This window comes from Sorex araneus, chromosome 2 (assembly GCF_027595985.1).
Source record: "Sorex araneus isolate mSorAra2 chromosome 2, mSorAra2.pri, whole genome shotgun sequence".
Taxonomy (NCBI): domain Eukaryota; kingdom Metazoa; phylum Chordata; class Mammalia; order Eulipotyphla; family Soricidae; genus Sorex; species Sorex araneus.
The window spans coordinates 123233346-123250578 of NC_073303.1; the positions used below are offsets into that span (position 1 = coordinate 123233346).

At 44.8% G+C, this 17233-nt stretch overlaps 1 protein-coding gene across 1 annotated transcript; it reads left to right on the forward strand.

The window, feature by feature from the left end:
- The first annotated feature begins 55 nt into the window (after positions 1–55).
- SLC25A32 (solute carrier family 25 member 32) lies at positions 56–17057 on the forward strand. The gene is made up of 7 exons (XM_004607780.2): positions 56–476; positions 6946–7096; positions 9395–9480; positions 10852–11012; positions 11364–11477; positions 12159–12304; positions 13454–17057. Exons 1-7 carry the CDS (start codon positions 323–325, stop codon positions 13587–13589), a joined length of 948 nt encoding a protein of 315 aa, XP_004607837.1. The 5' UTR covers positions 56–322; the 3' UTR covers positions 13590–17057.
- The last annotated feature ends 176 nt before the right edge of the window (positions 17058–17233 follow it).

The window sequence follows — 17233 nt, forward strand, 5'->3', positions numbered from 1 at the left end:
CGGCGTCCCGAGGTTCCGGGCGCCGGGCGGGAGACGTTCTTCGGCGGGAATCCCCGGCCGGGTCCTTCCGCCCCAGCCGGCCGGCCCGGCGGCGGGGCGGGGCGTCGGCGGGGCTGAGCCGTCCTCCTCCTGCGCTCTCGCGGCCCCTTCACGCCCTCTCGCTCCGTCTGCCCGGGCGCCGGCGTTCGCGCGCCGCTCCGGAAGTGGGCTCGTGCCCGGCGGCTCCTGCCTCAGGCCGGCGACCGTCGCCACGGTGGCGGCCACCGCGTCACGGCCCACCTCGGCGGCCCTGGGCGCCGTGGTGACCGCGGGCCCCGAGCCTATGAGCGGCCAGGGGCAGTCGGGGTCCGGGTCGTCGGCGTGGAGCACGGTGTTCCGCCACGTCCGCTACGAGAACCTGGTGGCCGGCGTGAGCGGCGGGGTCCTGTCCAACCTCGCGCTCCACCCGCTCGACCTCGTGAAGATCCGCTTCGCCGGTAAGGGGCCGGGCCCTGCCGCGAAGCGGGCCCTGAAGAAAACGTTGTCTCGTCCGGCCCACCGGGGCAACTCGGGAAAGGGGGGTCTGGCCCCGCAGCCAAGGGCAAAACTCCCCCCACCCCCGGCGGCGTGGAATGTGGGGCCCGGCCGGATGTGTAAAATTTACAGGGAAAAGTTTTGGGGTATCGTGGGGGGCTTCCGTCTTGACACCTGCAAACCGTGCGCCTTGGACAAGCTCCTTTACACCGAGCGGGGCCGGCCACGTGTTTGGCGGCGCCCGGGACGGGCCAGAGCCGCAGCCCGGCGGCGCCGGGGAATAGAACCGGCTTTAGAATTCTCTAGAAGGTCAGGTTTGGGGCGCAGACGCAGCTTGGCGTGCAAGGTTCTGTGAGTGGGGTGGAGCGCGAGAGACTCCAACCCCTAAAACAGTGTAGTAGGTGGGTCGAGAGCGCTGGGTTGACCGTGCCGCGCTCGGCGGTGACGGATCGGAAGGTCCGCGAGGTTCTGCCCAGGCTCGTTTCGAAGAGGCCCGGTTTTGGTAACCGGCTCCGGCCCAGCGTTGTCGCCGTTGTCGTGTTCCCGTTACGGAGAAGTTCGGCTCGGCTTGGAGAGTTAGCTACGCACACGTGGTTTGTGCGGAGTCAGGTTTTAGCTCCGGCACTGAGTTCCTTCTTGTTGATCGCAACAACGGTTATGTTGTTTTGGGGGCGGGGGGGGGGGGAACAGGGTAGGGGATTCCTTACTAATCAAATCACCGAAAATTACCAAATTACAAAGTTACTCATGATTGAGTTTCAGGCACAGTGTTCAAACACCAGTCGCTTCCCCAGGGTCCACTTCCCTCCACCAGTGTTCCCATTTTCTCTCTTGCCACCCAGCCTGCCTCTTTGGCAGGTTTTTTTTTTTTCTTATTTCGTTTTGTTTTTAATTGAATCACCATGAGATACACAGTTACGAAGTTGTTAGTGATTGCGTCATACAATGTTCTAACACCCACCTTTTCACCAGTGTACATTTCCTGCCACCTGTATCCCCAGGTTTCCCTCTGCCCCCACCCCCAGCCTGCTTCTATGATAGTTTTCTTCTTTTTTCCCTCCCCCACCCCTTTTCCTTTTAGGCACTGTGGTTTACAATACTGTTCTTGATGAGGTATCCTGCATATCACTTTCTCGGTGATAAAAGTGAGTTTTTATCACAAAAAGTGTGAGTTTTATCACTGTTGTAGTGGTTCCTTCCCTGATAGAGCCTTTCCTCCCCCAATTGCGTAAAGCTTCCTACTAAGGACCGGTTTTCCTGGCCTTCAGTTTTGTTGTCTTTGGGCATTAGTTACACCCCTACTATATTTCTTGATATCCTGCATGAGTGAGATCATTCTGTGTCCCTCTCCGCGGCAGATTAATTCTATTCTGATAGATATCATTTGCTTACTGTTTGTGTACTGATGTTAAGAGTTAGCAAGCACTTAAACAGATACTGCCCTCAGGAATTTATAATCTTAAATTTAGATTTGAGACTTATCTAAAGGGTAATTCTAGATAATAGTACTTGATAGTACTTGCCTGTGGTTGACCTGGGTTCCAACCCCAGCACTACGTATGGTCCCGAGTCCTCTCAGTAGTGATTTCTGAGTGCAGAGCCAAGTGTGGCCCAGGTACCCTCCCCATTCTCAAAGAAAAATGAGCACCCCTGTGAACAACCCCCAAGAATGGCCAGGTGTGGTACCAAAACAAACCAAAAAAACAGGGGTTTGTGATGAAGCCCACAGTGCCACTCTGAAGCTGGAATAGAAAAGAGGAAAGTTTAGGAAGATGGATAACTGAAACTAAATAATTTGCCTTTGTTATACCACTCTGGTCTTTATACTCTCATAAATTAAGCCTTTAAAATTGTCTATTGACATGGGTGTTAGTCGTGAATTAAACCGGATCTGGAGTATTTCAGGTGCAAGCGGGTTCAGGTGCAAATCGGAGTTCTGAGGTGTCCAGTGTGGCGGATTAGAAATCCTTTTATGTAAGAAATGCTTACAAGAATTAGTTGGCCCTGGAGGTGGGGCAATTGAGATGTTCAGAGCATGAAAGGGGAGCTGTCCTATTGTGCAGTGATCTGAAACACCTGTTCATAGTCTTACAGCTGTGGACCAGAACTGCCACCTGCAGTCAAAACCTACCAGTCTACAGAGCTGACAGTTTAGGGGAAAATGACAGAGAAACAGATTTTTGGCCCCACAAAATGGTTGTGGTTGATCAAGACTCTGGGGGAGACCGGAAATAGACCAGAGATGAGGCGGCAGAGATGAGAGCAGGTGGCAGTATTGGCTGCAAAGACTTAGGTTGTCTTTGATGCCCCTTCTAATAGTAACATACAATTCTGAATCTCCAGAATAATGAGATGCCTAAGAAATAAGAATGTGAATGAGACTGCAAAATGGTCATTTGGGGGCAAAGTGATAGAACAGTGGCTAGAGAGTTTGCCTTGCATGGGGCTGACCTGGTTTCAATCCCCAGCATCCTGAGCCCTGCAGATCTAGGAGTAACCCTTTAGCATTGCCAGATGTGGCCAGAATAGAGTAATTTTCAGCCCAGAGAGAGAGCACAAGAGTTAAGGCCTTGCAGGTGGCTCTGTTAGCTGTGGCCATGATTGTGTCTCTGGCACCGCTTGTTCCCCCAGAGTATCTCCAGAGCTCAGAGAACCATGAGTAGCCCCTGGACACTGTCAGGCATGGCCAAAGACCCCCTCCCATGCCTACTAAATAGTAATTTTCTAAAATAACCTGAAATTCTAAAGTGAGCGGGACCAAATCATAGAGCCCATTAAGAGGAATAGCTTACAGCAGATCTGTATATGTGTGGTATAGCAATAGCTAACAGAATGCCCAGGGTTTGTTGTGTGCCAGGTGTGAACTTAAAGGCCTTATATGCGTTAACTCATTTAATCCTCTGTCATTCTTAGAAGAATTGTGTTAATATCTTTCCCATGTAATGGATGAAAGACTCAGGAACAGAAATCAGGTAACAACTCAGAGTCACACAATAAGTGTGACTCAAATTCAGATTTAGAAGTCTTTCTGCATAGCAGTCAAGACGAATACTGTTTATTTTTTTTTAATTAGTTTATTTTTAATTAGAGAGTCATCGTGAGGGTACAGTTACAGATCCATACATCTTTATGCTCATGCTTCCCCCATACAAAGTTCAATAACCCATCCCTTCACCAGTGCCCATTCTCCACCACCAGTAAACCCAACATCCCTCCCCCCCTCCCCAGGCCCGTCTCCCCCCACCCCACCCTGCCACTATGGCAGGGAATTCCCTTTTGTTCTCTCTCTCTGATTAGGTGTTGTGGTTTGCAATGGAGGTGTTGAGTGGCCATTGTGTTCAGTCTCTAGTCTGTATTCCGCCTGCCTCACCCTTCCCCCACATGACCTCCAACCACATTTTACTTGGTGGTCCCTTCCCTGAGTTACCCAGAATGAGAGACCAGCCTCCAAGCCATGGAAACAATCTCCTGGTACGCGAATACTGTTTATTTGAAAGTGAGTGGTTTGGTGTAGTTAAAGCATCAGATGGAAATAAAATCCCCCCCCACCCCCAATTAAGAGGCTGTTAAATAACACATTTCTCAGTGTCTCGTAAAATAAAACAGAAGTAGGTCTGGATTTTAGGAATGAGATCAAAACTAGAGATGTAGAACACAGGGAAAGCAGTTGAATTACTGAATCAATGACTGAACAGAGAGGGTGCATATAAACACACACACTTAAAATATGGGCATGGGAGATGGAAGTTAAAGGAAATTTGGCAGGCAAAGAAGTAGGATGAAAATCAAAAAGGTATAGAATGAAACTAGCCTAAAGAAGAGTGAATACAGGGTAAAGAATGCCCGGCCAGGTGCGGCTGAGGACTCCCAGAGAGCCCTTGACGATCTCTTGAGAGCACTTGCAGGAACAGTGGCAGAGGGTGGAGGGAAGAAAATCCCTCCTGAGCTGGTTATCTCGTGGGGAGGATTTACTGATACTGGTATCTTTGAGCCTCTGTCGGTTGGAGAGTTTACTTACTGGTGAGAAAGCAGTTAAGCTGGAGAAGACAGGAAGATAGTGTGGCTGCTGAGACTCTTTGTCACAGACTGAGTTGAACACAACCCCCAGCAGGAAATCAGTTTATCTTATTAGCTAGTTTAACACACACTCACCCATTACTGACTCAAATTTCATATAATTGCATTTAATTTTAGAACTAGTGGTGTCATTTACATTGCTTCATTGCAGTCCACTTTTAGTAGCTATACACACATATATCATCTGCTCGGTTTCTTGGTCTATTTTGTTAACTGTCTTGTTTACTGCCAAGATTTCCTTATGGAAGTGTACATCTGATTATCCCAGCGCACTTGAACTCAAGACTGAGAAATAAAGAACTTAGAAATCATAGCCATACTCTTCATGTGATTTTCTTTTTTTTTTTCTTTTTTTTTTTTGCTGTTTGGGTCACACCCAGCAATGCACAGGGGTCACTCCTGGCTCATGCACTCAGGAATCACCCCTGGCGGTGCTCAGGGGACCATATGGGATGCTGGGATTTGAACCCGGGTCGGCCGCATGCAAGGCAAACGCCCTACCCACTGTGCTATCACTCCAGCCCCTTCATGTGGTTTTCAAACCTTCACAGTTAGACCTGTATTAGTTGGCTAGGGCTGCCACAAGTAATACTGTAGATTTCAGGGGTGGGGGTTGCTAAACACAGAAAATACTTTGTTCATCATTCCGGGAGTTGGAATTCTGACGTCAAGAACAGCAGGGTTGGTATGGGGCAGGGCCTTCCCTTGGGCTTCTCACAAGCTGTGTCCTACGTCCCGTGTCATCAGGCGGCCTTTGCTCTGTGCCCTCAGTACTAGTGTTCTTTCTCTCTAGAAGGACACTGGACCATTGACTTCAACCATTGTGACCCTGATTAATTAGAATTACCTCCTTCCAATCCCCATCTCCAGCATCACCCTGGAGTTAGGGTTTCAGCATAGAAACTGGGATTTGGAGGCAGACCCACCCAATTCAGTCCCTAATTGAAACTTGCCTTGCGTATGGCTAACCCAGGTTCTATCCTTGGCACCACATACCATCCACTGTAACAAAGAGTCACTTTATAGTAGTTGAATATGAGCTACATAAAAGAAATTAAGTGATAGTCTGTCACTGTATTTCAGTTGCAGGTGTAAAGTGTCTAAACTGTTCTGAGGTGTGAGGAGAGCAAATATTTGCTGGCAACTTGCTCTTAGAAAAGGCATGGAGTGTCCTTGCTCTTTGCCCTTACCCACAGGTCATCAGTCCACATTTGAATCATTCTCAATCTGGACAACAAAAGAGGACCTTTTTTTTAAAAATTTTTTATTAGAGAATCACTATGATGTACAGTTACAAACTTATGAACTTTTGTGTTTGCATTTCACTCATACAGTGATCATTTACCCATCCCTCCACCAGTGCCCATTCAACTCCACCAATGATCCCAGTATCCCTCTCACCATCACCACCCCACCCTGCCTCTCCGGCAGGGCATTCCCAAAAGAGGATCTTTGGGTTGTGTTTAATCATTGCTTCATGCCTATTTTTTCTCCCTGTGAACTGAAAGCTCATGTAATTAGCCCATTTTTCTTAGGAACTTTCATTATTTTCTTGTTGATTGATGGGTATCTGGTATATTAGATATGTCAATGCCTCTGTGTGTGTTTGTGTATCTGTCTGTCTGTGGGGCAAAAGGGGTGCCAGGGATCAAACCCAAGGCCTTACACACATGGATAAACAGTTTTTCTTCAGCCTCTTTGTAGAGTCTTGCAAAATAGAAGTTTTAAACTTAGTTAAATAAATATTAGCTCATAAACTTCCAAAATTTTTAAAAATTCCTTAAACAGCATAAAGTCAATATATTATAACAGCATTTGCTTTACCCTACTGCACTGTATTACTTTACAACTTCTGAGAATAAGAAAGCCATAGATGAGGATCTTTTTCTGCTGTTTTGGTTTTGGTGTTTACATGTATATTGGATTGGTGAGGAGGGTAAAAGGCTTTGCAGGAAAAAAGGTGTATCCCTTCCTCTACGTTTTCTTTCCTGCCACTCTTAGGGTCTTTGTCCAGGTTTTCATTGAGGGCATCCTAAGCACTTAAAACCTGGCTACATTCATGGGCCAGAGAGGGACCTTAGGAGCTTGAGCATATGCTTTGTGTGGTAAAGGCCTGGGTTTGATCCCTGGCACTACATGGGCTTCCGAGCACAGAGGCAGGAGCCTGAGCATAACTGATTATGACTGCTCCAAAATGAACAATGCATGCATTCATGAGTGCACTGGTTTTAAAATATTAGTCCTGGAAGATAATTTTCTGAGTTTTTCCTTCTGAATTCATCTCCCCATTTGATATATATGTAGTTCAGTGCTCTAACTTTGTTCTTCCCTAACTTTGTGTATCCTTGACTGCAGTAAGTGATGGATTGGAATTGAGGCCGAAATATAAAGGAATTGTACATTGCTTGACTACTATTTGGAAACTTGATGGACTACGGGGGCTTTACCAAGGAGTTACCCCAAATGTGTGGGGTGCAGGCTTATCCTGGGGACTCTACTTTTTCTTGTAAGTACATCTGGAGACGGTATTAAATAACATAAAATATTTTATTTTTAAAATAAAAATTATTTTAGTTTCTATGATTTTTTTTTACATTTAATTGATAAAGCAAGAGATATCATTTATTCAGTTTGTTTGAACTGGGTGATAAAAAGCAAAATGGCTGGGGCTGGAGCCATAGCACAGTGGGTAGGGCGTTTGCCTTGCATGCGGCTGACTGGGGTTCGATCCCCAGCATCCCATATGGTCCCCTGAGCACCGCCAGGAGTAATTCCTGAGTGCAGAGTTAGGAGTAACCCCTGTGCATCGCCAGGTTTGACCCAAAAAGCAAAAAAAAAAAAAGTAAAAAAGAAAAAGGCAAAATGGCTTATTTAATCCTCTGTCAGTTGTTACCAGAGACATTTTATCTGGCAGGAAGTTCTTAATGGAAGAAGGTGAAAGGATGAGTTGGATAAACACTCTTAGAGAAGCCATGGCTGAGATCACCTCAAGAAGACATTACATTTGCTCCATACCAGAGTTGGGAAAACACAGGAGGTCTTGACAGAGCTAGTACCCTCCCCCCCCCCCCCCCCCCCCGCCCAGGAGCAATTTTCTGGGGGAAGCAAACCAAGCCCCTGCCTGGTTGACTTTGGGCAGGTTCTTCCTTATCTGACCAGCTCCACCAGGGGCCACACTGGCCCCTTTCCTTCCTCCTCTATGGGCCTTGGGGCATGACCACGAGAAATGGCTGCTACGGTCCCCTCCGAAGAGGCGCAGAAGACCCAGTTTTAGCCACATCCAGCTTACTAAGGGTGCTCATGGGAACAGAGCCACTTTGCTCTAACCAGGGCAGCCTCCAGCCAGCCCGGGCTTGCCTTTGAGCCGTGACCCAGACTGCAGGAGTGGGAGACTCTTGTTCACTGACAGCCTGTTTAGGAAAATAGCACCTGCTATGCTCCCGTTTCCTCTCTTGTTCATCTATTTTACTTGAGTTCATATTTTTATAACTATCTAAACCAATCTTAAAAATTTTTGTTTTGTTTCTTGGTCATATCTGTCCATGCTCAGGATGTCCATGCTCTATGCTTAGGGATCACTCCTAACAGTGCTCAGGGCACAAAATGGGGTGCTGGGACATATGCAAGGCAAGCACCCTATCCACTGTACTATCTCTTCAGCTCCCTTGACATATTTTTTAAATGAAAGAAAAAATTCAACGTTATTTTTAAGTATTTCTTTTTTAAATTTTAAGATATTGCTGTGTGAGGGAAACTATATTATAAACTTGGTTGTTATGAATTTCAGAGCTCATGTGGTTCTCTAAAGAGGTTTTTTGGTTTGCTTTGTTTTGTTTTCTTGGTTTGGTTTTTGGGGGACTATGCCCAGCAATGCTCAGGATAACTACTGGTTCTCCACTCAGGAATTACTCCTTGCTGTTCTCTGGGGACCATATAGAATGTGGGATTGAGCCCAGGTTGATTGTGTGCAGGGCAAGCACCCTACTATCTTTCCAGCCCCTCAGAAGACAGTTTCTAAGAACAAACTTTAGTATGATTGTAACTTGGGTGCTCAGACTTTCTGATAGTAGCACTACATTTATTTTAGGTTAGGTTGATACTAGTTGTGTGAAAGAATTAGTTGAAGTCTTCCATAAAGAAGTGGGAATTAGAGAGTTCAAAAGGCTTGGTTGGTTTGATTTCTCTGCTGAGAAGCTTTGACTAACTCTGTTTTCTGCCTGAATGAAGCCCAGATGCCTTTCTGCCACTCAAGTGATCTGTTTTTCCTTGTGTTCTCTCTCACGCTTATTAGAACTTCCGACCCAGCTCACCCGATCCCTCCTACACAGAGCCTTTTGGTGAGCTCAGCCAGGGGCTTTGAATCTTTTATGAAACCATCCATGTTCTTTTGTTATAATTACTTGCTGATGTGTTAATTAGGATCCACCGTGCAGGTGCCAACTGTAGTACTAGGGTATAGATCCTCAGCTCATATTTATTAGAGCCTTTTTCTGTTCCTTGTGTTATCTGCCTGGTCACTACTCTGCAGTATACCCACCTTCCAGTTTTCTTATTATGCATATTAATGGAGAAGTGAGAGGCGCAGTGTCTGAAAGGTGTGTTGTTAGCCATAATTTCTCTGTGTTGTGGAGAAGAGTTTTTGGACTCACAGTAAATGAGTGATCCCTTTCTGGAAGAGGTTTCATTTTGTTAGGTTATGTTATGCCTTTAGGGTGCTGTTGTTAATGTATACTTAAAGAACACACTTGACTGCTTTGTGACATCTATTTAGAAACTTATCAAAATATTCCTGTTTTAATTCTAGTTACAATGCCATCAAATCCTATAAGACGGAAGGCAGAGCTGAACAGTTAGAAGCAACAGAATATCTTGTCTCAGCTGCTGAAGCTGGTAAGGCATTGTGAGAAATGTGACTTCATCTCATTTTTCCCCCTTTTTTTTTTGTTTGCCCGCCATAATTTGAGTATCAGAATTTAAGTGTGTGTGTCAAACAATACTATCAGTTCACATAAGAGTTCCAAAACTATGTATTCTTACTGATTACTCTGGATGGATCTCAATATATGGGGCCAGGTAGATAGTTCAAAGGACCAGAGTATGCCTGGCATGCTTGCAGCCCTGAGTTTAACCCCCATAATGCATGCCTTCCCCTTCTGCCCCCATGTACCTCTGGGTGTGTCTCTGGTGGCCCCCAAGCATCCCCTGAAATGGTCCCCAGGCTCCCTGAGCACCTCTGGGAAATCCTCTTTGCCCCTGGTAAAAAATATATATAAATAATAATTTATAATTTAGAGACTTACAAATCTAAGAACTGGAGTGATACCACAGCAGGTAGGGCATTTGCCTTGCCGACCTGGAGTAACCTTGGAGATCTTACTGGTGCCTGCTCAAGCAAATTGATGAACAGTGGATGACAGTGCTACAGTGCAGTGCTGTACTGTCTGTACTATCAACCCGTTCATTGATTTGCTTGAGTGGGTAGCAGTAATGTCCCATTGTGAGACTTATTACTGTTTTTGGCATTTCAAATACACCATGAGTAGCTTGCCAGGCTCTGCCATGCGGGCGGGATACTCTCAGTAGCTTGCTGGGCTTTCCGAGAGGGACGGAGGAATCGAACCTGGGTCGGCTGCATGCAAGACAAATGCACTACCCTCTGTGCTATTACTCCAGTTCTACAAATCTTCAGTGCAGTGCTACAAATCTAAAAATTTATGATATTTCTTCAATTCTTATTTTTCAGTCTGCACTGACAGCCTTCTTCAGTTGCTTAATGCATGTATTATACTAAAGAAAGGAGGGAAAGCAAAGAGCCATAATCTTTATTACTCCTATTTTGATATTTTTGCTTACCTTGGCTTGTTAGTGTTAACTGGTTATTCTCTATGGAGAGCAACTCATATTTAAATCCTGGTCAGTAATGGATCTGGATCACTGAAGGCCTCAATGAGTACTTGTTGAGTAGGATTGTTAGAAAACTTTACCAGTTGATATTTTTCTTTCTTTTTTTCTTTTTAAACAAATATTTGTCACTTTCTGTAAAGAGTGTAAAATGGTACTGATTACAGTAGTTGTTTGGTTTTTGAGGTCTGGTGCTGCTTGGAATGAATTGTGCTGAAGCTGGGGTAGATCCTTATATGCACGGGTGCAGATGCCTGAGGCACTGGCCTGGGCTTTTTTCAAAATAGACCGTTGTTCATGGGCCGCATAATGGAGAAAGGGCCCATGGGCTGAGTGACCTTTTTAAAATTTTGATTCCAGGAGCCATGACCCTCTGCATCACAAACCCACTGTGGGTAACAAAAACTCGTCTGATGTTACAGTACAATGGTGTGGTTAATCCCCCGCAGCAGCAGTATAAAGGGATGTTTGATACACTGGTGAAAATATATAAGTATGAAGGTGTGCGTGGATTGTACAAGGTAATTGCTAACATTTTCAATAACTGATAGCTTTCCCTTGCTCTGTTCTCCAAGTTCTGGATGATCTATAGTCAGCCCTAAAAATGAAGCCAGACCTATACCAGAAACAATTCAGCAAAAGACTAAACTCTCCTTTCCATACTGACCTGTGTGTTCGAACACTCACCTCGCTCCCATAGGCTCTGTCAGGATACAGGCTGCCATGAGAAGGACCCTTGCATCCTCCTGAGCAGCCTTCCACTCCCCCAGCACACAGTGGGGCTGCCCGCCTGCCTTCCCACCCTGACAGCTAAGAGCTCCTAGGAACAAGTGCCTGAGTTTCAGTTCTTGGAATTGTTTGCTCCTTTCTAGGGATTTGTTCCTGGACTCTTTGGGACATCACATGGTGCCCTTCAGTTTATGGCATATGAATTGTTGAAGTTGAAATACAACCAGCAAGTGAACAGATTACCAGATGCCAAGTTGGTAAGATGATTCTTATAAATTCTTGTATATATTTTTTAGTCTATTTATTGCTATAATGGTGAACACTGACTTTATAGCTAGTTTCACTTATAGCTGAATATCTTATAGGCCATGTACACAGATACATACATACACCAAAGGTTAAAAATAGCCTCCATGAACTGTGCAGAGCTTGTTTTAAGAGTGGAAGCTTTTTGGTGGGGCTTATTTAAAAATTTGTTTTCTGGAATTGATGTATTGGAGGAAAGAGGCTATAAAAATAAAGGAGAGAGAGAAAACAAACAAAAAAATTTGTTTTTTGGGACCAGGAATATTACTCCATGATCAAGCACTTATCTTGCGTGTGTGAGGCCCCAAGTTCAATCTCTATTCCAAAAAAAAAAAAAAAAAGGTTTGCTTTCTTGTATAATTTTAAGTTTTATAGTTTTGGGTTTTTTTTTTTTTTTTTTTTTTTTTTGCTTTTTGGGTCACACCCAGCGATGCTCAGTGGTTACTCCTGGCTTTGCACTCAGGAATTGCTCCTGGCAGTGCTTGGGGGACCATATGGGATGCCGGGGATCGAACCCAGGTCGGCCGCGTGCAAAGCAAATGCCCTACCCGCTGTGCTATCGCTCCGGCCCAGTTTTATAGTTTTTAAGGGATCCAATCTGAAGAAGAGCATGTTTTGTGCTGTCTTTTCAGAGCACTGTAGAATATATATCTGTTGCGGCACTGTCCAAAATATTTGCCGTCGCAGCAACATACCCATACCAAGTTGTGCGAGCTCGTCTTCAGGATCAGCACAAGTACTACGCGGGAGTGTTGGATGTGATCACAAAGACATGGAGGTGAGTCCTGTGGGCAGCACACAGGGCTCTCAGGAGATGCAGGGGAGGGGTGGGCAGGGCATTTCCTGATACCCATTTACATTCTTCAGCGCCATATTTTCTCTGAGGCTCAGTTTCTTAACCTGGTAGGGTTGTAGAGAAGTCAAATGCATTGACAGATGAATGAAACAAAATTTGAATCTTACAAGATTTTGGAATGGCATTGAATCTCGGGAGAAGCTATAAAACCCCTAGTTTGATGAAAGGGCCCTGTCCCTACCCCTGCCCTGCCCCATGTCTTCTGCGCATCCTTGTCTCTGCATGGGGAGTAGAGCCCATGTCGGCATGGGCCAGTCTTACTGCTCCAGAATTTCTCTCGCTCTGAAGGCCACAGTAGAATATTTAGAGTATTTAAATTTGAGAACCTTGCAGAGAAGTTCTGAGCCGTATTCCTGCTTTAGGCTAATGAAGTATGTTTCATTTTTGCCTGTGTGTTATTGAATGTTCTCTAGTATAGTAAAAGCTGAGATTTTAGAATGCCTCTCAGTTCATATTTCTGCCTGTTCAGACATGTAAAGGCATCTTAGGGCCCAGGAAAGAGCTTAGCAGGCTGAGTGCAGGCTTGGTATGCAGAAGAACTGGGTTCAGGCCCCAGCACCAGTGGTCCCCCACACCACTAGAAGTGATACCTAAGTACTGCCAGGTGTGGCTCCCTGCCACCTCCCCCACAAAAAAAAAAAAAAAAAAGAGAGAGAGAGAGAAGGCATTTGAAAGATAGTTATCATCAATGCCCCTTTCAGTGTTGTGGTACCCGAAGCCTCCATTGGCAAAATGAGTGTAAGCCCTATCACTGTTCATAAGCCACATTACTTTGGACATTGAAAGTCTTTTCAGTCACGGTGTAGTTTGACTTCACTCACTGTCATTTAACGGTGTCATACAAATATCTAAACAACACTCTGTGGCACTTCAATAACTATCACTTAAACTTCATCTGCCTCAAAAGCTGGCTCAGAAGGCTGGAGCACGTGCTTTGCATATGGTTGATTTCTGGCACTTCCTGATTCCCCCAGCATTGTCAAAATGGCTAGAAAAAAATTAAACTTTCACATCTTTACACTAGCTATGTAGGAAATTAAAACTTACATTTATTTATTTTTCCTTTTACAGGAAAGAAGGCATTGGTGGGTTTTACAAAGGAATCGCCCCCAATTTGATTAGAGTGACTCCAGCCTGCTGCATCACGTTTGTGGTGTATGAAAATGTCTCACATTTTTTACTTGACCTTAGAGGAGAAAATAAATAAGAAGATAATTTCTGCATATCAAGCCAAGGCAGCAACAACGTTCCTTTATCCCGACATAGAAAACTCAAGAACACAACACAGTAATCCTGGCTCATAATCAGATTGGTCCACAATCATTAGAAATCCGAGAATTGCCAAGTCACAGTTTTTGTCTGCTTTTTTGCCTTCCCCACTGCCTGAAACGGCTATCGGCGACACCCAGGCCCTGAGTCCAGCAGAGTTTCGCATGTTTCTCCGTTTCCTCATTCAAGTCGAAGCTGATGGGCAGCACTTGCTAAGGGATTAGATGCACTTGCTGCTGCTTCTGAGCTCTTTGGCCTGCATCCGCTCTAAAAGCCACTTCTGTACAATTAGTAACAAAATGGCCTCTGACGGGAAAGCCAGGGCTGTTTCAAGGGTAAATTTTGAGGTTTAAGGATTTTACTGATAAAGGGTTTACTCAAAACTGAACCACTTTAGAATCAGGACATTCTTGCAAATGCTGTTTAGTTTTTTTGATGTAAATAGAATGCAGTCAAAATTTGAAGTTTCATACTTCTCTTCATTTGAGAAATCACAACATCTGCAATCATTCTGGTACTAGTATTATTGTGATGGAGCCCTATCTATGATTTAAAGTGCAGTCCTGCATCCAATTTTTTTTTTTTTGCACAGATGTTTAATGTCTTTTAAAATTTATAAAGTCTGAACCTCAAAGGATTCAACTGTGCTGCCCTTCTTCAGCATATGTGACTGTGAGGCACTTGTTGGTGTCGCTAATACATCACCTCACCTTCCCCAGGTGTTGGCATGGTTGGTTGGGTGTTTTTGTTGACTGACTGAATGAAAATGAGAAACTTGTAACTTCTTCATTTAATTTTCAGGAAATAGGGGTTCAGGTCCAAAGTAAGTGGTTATTCATCTACATTGATTGCACGAATTCAGACTTATATACAGGTTATATAATTGGCTATTATTGATTTTACTTTGATGAGTTGCAGAAATCTAACTATAAAGGCCTAATCCCTAAGATACCGGAATATTTCAGATGTTTTTATTTATTATTAATATTTGTAAAGGCTGTTGCACTACCATTTATTTGTCCAAACAAAACTGGTTTTCAAAGCCATATTTAGGTGGTTCTTTGAAAATAGGTCTATTTTTTTATATTTAAAAAATGGCACTGTTTTAAAATAAAGATGAAATGATAAATATCTAATTGTATTTATTAGAATCTCTTGTAAAACAAAGGAATGCTTTATAAATTAAATTTGATGTATTTTTTCACACTTGTGGATTATATAATTTATCTGAAGTCTTAAAATCAGTTCCTGTATGATATATACAAGTTGCAGTAAAGTTTCAGAGACCACATCATTATCTGAATGCTTCCTGTGTGGAATTGAGGGGAGCATCATTCCTGTCTCCTGAGACATTCCTCTCTCCACAAGCCTGCAGTCAGTCCTGAAGCCAAGTTCCTACCAGATAACTGCAGTTCTGGATTATAAGCCTGAGGAGAGCTCTCCAGGGCCCAGGAGAAAGGTCCCTGTTCCCTACCCAGCACCACTGCCTGTGCCCCCAGATGTTGCCGGTGGGGACACAGCCCGCAGGAATTGCTGTCTGACCCTGGGCGAGTGTCGAACAGCAGCAAACTGTGGGCCGAATGTCAGGTGATAAAATGTAGCAGCCAGGTGGCGGGGAGACTTGGTGTGTGAGGATGCTTGGGGCAGGAAGGCTCTTTGGGGAGGTCAACTTACAAGCACGTTTACAAGTTAAGAAGCAAGGCCCCCAGGAGGACCAGGCCCTAACTGGATGTCATGGGACAACTTTGCTCTCTTCTGTTTGGCTTTAGGCAGAGCTCACCCCTCCACCCATCATCCTTTGCCTCTCTCATTCATAAAATAGTGTCTTGGATCAATTCAAGCCTGAGAGGGTTTTGGGGTTTTTTTTTTGGGAGTGGGGAGAGCCACACCCAGCGGTGCTCGGACCACTCCTGGTGGGGCTTAGGGGACCATATCAAGTGCCCTCCAGATGGGGTTAGAGAATGACCATTAAGGATGTCCAAGGCAATTGGCTATTCTGCCCCCATTGAGCAGAGACCTGGCATGTGGGAACAGCACCGCTGGGGTCTGCTGGGGAACTGGGAGTCCAGACCCATAAATAAACATTAGTCGGGTCAACACTTGGAGATGATGTCTGAGCTCACATTATGGGAGATGGTTCCGGGGGCTCTCTGGAAAAATGAAGCTTTAAGAAGAGAGGGGTAAGGCAGAAGTTGGTGGTACTTGGGAACTCATGAAGCATCGCTGACGGCTTGGGACAGTGACTAGAACAGGGTTTTCAGAGGGGAAACATGTAGCTGGGTCTTGAAGTGATTGTAGAGGGAAGCTGGAGGGAGCCAGGGATGAAAGGCATTTCTAAAGCAGTCAGTGCCGGTGAAGAGCAGAAAGCTGGGCCTAAATGCTCGAAGTGTTACAGATCCTGTTCGGTTTGGTTTGGTGAATAAAATATAATTAGTAGAACCAAGAAGCATGGCCGTGCATCATAGGGGTGATGCAGGAAGGCAAAGCAAACTCAGAAAGGGAAGGTTCTCACCCAGCAAATACTAGGGATGAAGAGGAACATAGATGATGACAGATTGGAATTCTCCTCTGACAGCACATTGCAAGCTTGCAGGCAGTTTAGCTGGGGAGGCAAAGGGCAAATATTCTTTTCACTTAAGTCCTTGATTTCAGCAGATAAAGGGAAGGTAGGGAACTTTAGCTTGGGAGCCAGGTAGTTTAGGGATTAACGCACTTCCTTTCCTGTGGACCCAGTACTCCGTATGGTCCTACAGCCCCACCAGAAGTGTTCCCTGAGCACAGACCTGGGAGTAATCTCCAGCACCACTGGGTGTAGCCAAATATATAAAAACAGAACCAGAAAAGTGCTGCAGGTCTAGAAAGTTGGGGAGGCTCACAAAGCCAGGTCTATGGAGCTCACTTGGATATGAAGATAAGAGTCCAAGAAGAGCAACAGAAAGCAGGGCTGGGCCAGGGAGAACACGGCAGAATGTGAGCAGACGGTGTATGGCAGGCCTTGGGCAAAGATGCCAATCGCATCTCAGTACATGCTCTTGTGGGCTCACAGTTTTAGAAAGTGATGTTGTTTCTTCAACACTATGCTAAAAAAAGGACTTCACTGAAGATCCTTGAGTTTTGTGAGTCATCGGAGCGCGAAGATCTTTTGAATGTGGGCACTTGACGGGATTTAACACCTTCCAGATAAAACTCTGTATTACCACTTTCATAGCAAGGTTTTTTCCATGGTTATAGGACTACTTAGAGAAACAAAACACTGTGAAATGTTTTACTTAACCTTTCTGGCTGTTGACTAAGTGTGTTAGATAACATGCAGAAAATAACGAAATCTGGATTACATAAATATTTCAATGTCTTCCTAGAATAGTTAAGTAGGAATTAAAATCTGAAAGTATTGAATCTTACGTGATCACTGCCTGGCACGTCTCTTCATTCTTGGAGGAGTGGCCTGAATTTCTTGATGGCACTTACCTGTCCACTACATGCATGGGAACATTTATGATTTAATGGGAATGGTCTGGAGCTGTCCCAGAAATGGGCTGAAACCATTTGAAATTGGCCCTGTCACCAGAGTTCATCCAGTCA